This window comes from Aythya marila (genome assembly GCF_965140915.1).
Source record: "Aythya marila genome assembly, chromosome: 3".
NCBI lineage: Eukaryota > Metazoa > Chordata > Aves > Anseriformes > Anatidae > Aythya > Aythya marila.
In genome coordinates, this window is record NC_139044.1 from 54,080,468 (window position 1) to 54,082,870 (window position 2,403).

The following is a 2,403-nucleotide window of genomic DNA, read 5'->3' on the forward strand; positions in this document are numbered from 1 at the left end:
GCATGCAGAATACTGTGTTCTTTCCTGTGGGTTATCTCTAGTGACTCAGCCTTGGTAACATTTAAAGCTAAAGCAACTGACAAAAGGCAGGGGTTTTGCTTCTTTCAGCGCACTTAATCTGCATTCCCAGCAGCTACCCTAATTAATTAAGCAAGACTTCAGATCTTTTAGCTAATTGAGTAGGTGTTGGCTACTAGTATTTCTAGTTCTTCATGTGTTCAGTTGACCGTAAAATTCCCATTACGTTGCAGGAATGGGGACAGTTTTGGCCCTCTACTGCTTGAGATACCCGAGTCAGTTTTGCTTTCCTGTAGCTGCATGTAAATCGTTACTGCCATTTTTGAAGATTTTGCATAGATTACACATGAATGCAAGCCCTGGGTGGGGTAGGTAGAGTGAAAAATCTGCCACTTGATTACACTGTCAGTATCAGAACGCTGACACACCTGCCCTCGAATCATTATCAAGTGAGACTCTGTACACTGTGACTGGAAGTGGGCTATTGAGACAGACAGCATAGCCAGATAATGTTTTGATGAGAAAATAAACCTGCCTTCTTCCTCTGCACAGCTTCCACAAGATCCCTGAAGGTACTGAAGAGTTCACCCAGCAGTGAGTGGAACGGTGAGCAGGGGAAAGGCACCTTCCAGGATTCTGATGAGTGCAGCCTGAGCAGCAGCACTCAGAGCAGCAGCTGCCACACCACAGAGAGCATACAGGAGCCCAAAAACTCATCTCCTGAGAAACATGTACAGAGCTGTGCCTCCGACTTTTCTAATGCTCTTGTCAAGGAATCTGATATTCTCAGTGATGATGACGATGATGACTATCAGAGCCTAAAGAAGGGCAGCCCTACTAAAGACATTGAAATACAGTTCCAACAGCTGAAGATTTCAGAGGAGCCTAGTACTGACTCTGAACGAGATCAAGCTGCTGAAAAGGAGGAAGGAGATCGTTTCAAGACAGGAGACCATCCAAAGCTGGTGCGTGGCCACTTCTGCCCAGTGAAGCGAAAAGTAAACAGCACAAAGCGTAACAGAGGAACTTTGACGGCAATGCAAGAACGTCACCAATCCCTTGACAGTCACTCTGATGCTGCAAACCTGGATCTGAACTCTATTTTAGAGAGGGAATTTAGCGTCCAGAGTTTAACGTCTGTAGTTAATGAGGACTGTTTTTATGAAGCTGTGGAGAGGCATGGAAAATCCTAGCTTGAAAATGTTCATTTGAAGTCCACATAAAATTCAACAAACTTATTTTGCTTTAAAACCAGTGAATTCATGGAAGCCGCAGCAAAACTACTATCTGATTTTGTGCACTAATACATTTTTTTCCACAAGAACAGCTGTAAAGGATTCTTAAGTTATTTTAATTTATTGTGGATCAAAAATAGATTAAGTTGGCCAAGGTCTGTAAATTAGTTCATCCCTTTCAAGCAGTTACTGAGATCATGTAGAATTCTCGGGGAGGGGCAGAAGGGCCTTGTTAGTACTTTAAATTATGCGGAAAAGGTGCTAGCGAGTGGCAGAGGGGCATTGCAGTGGAAAGCAGCATTACAAAATGACTCCTTCAATACCTTGGGCATTTAATTTCTTTGGTTTTCATTTTTGCTTTATTTAAAGCAGAATTAAGTTATTTTAATGTGTTTTAGTGCACAATAGTGCAGAAATTACATTTTTGTATGTTTCAAGATGCTGTTTATACTTATATATATGTGTAAATACAAAAAACAAAGCTTGGCCTGTAATCTTTTATTTGACTGTATTTTTTATTTTCTCTACCAGCCTGTACAGTAAAAGACACAAGTATTGTACTTAGCCATGTTTTCTACTTTTTATCATGCTGCTTTTCTCTGGTTAGAGCTTAAAATCCCAAGTTCTTTGCTTTTGTATACATGAGAAGAGTATTAGCAGACCTTGAGGCAATCTGTGCACTTTATCCTCCTGTAAGCCAGTCACTTGAGTATATTTATACAAGGCTTTTGGTTTTGTTTTTTAAATTACTCTGCACAGTAGGATTTTCCCAGATAAAAAGAGCACAAAACCCCAAACAACATCTTTCTTACATGCTGAAGTATGAAAAATTTGTTACTTTCTTTGTTGCAATAATGCACTCACATTCATACAAACTTAATTATTCCAACTTAATTACATATCTCCCAACATACCTTGTTCTGGGTATTTGTTCTGTCCATTCCCCTCAAGCAAGAACCACCTGTAGGCACCTTGTAACTGGACTGTCCTATAACTTTTGTCTACAGCTGAATTAAATGAATAAATAAAATGGAAAAGCCCTCTCCACCACTTTTTCCAAAGTATTTCTTCCATACCTGAACAGATGTAGGAATATGCAAGTCAACACCAGTCAACATCATCAATGAGTTAAATCCAGATTCAGTTTGCT

The 2,403-nt window shown here is 40.0% G+C and overlaps 1 protein-coding gene across 7 annotated transcripts in view; it reads left to right on the forward strand.

Annotated features, from left to right (window-relative positions):
• TIAM2 (TIAM Rac1 associated GEF 2) overlaps positions 1–1,213 on the forward strand; it is a 169,959-nt gene extending 168,746 nt beyond the window's left edge. For all 7 annotated transcript variants that reach the window (XM_082755843.1, XM_082755848.1, XM_082755847.1 and 4 more), the window contains one exon: positions 571–1,213. In XM_082755843.1, coding sequence (XP_082611969.1) covers positions 571–1,211 — 641 coding nt within the window. In that variant the 3' untranslated portion in view covers positions 1,212–1,213. The remainder of the gene's footprint in view (positions 1–570) is intronic.
• Positions 1,214–2,403: the final 1,190 nt, after the last annotated feature.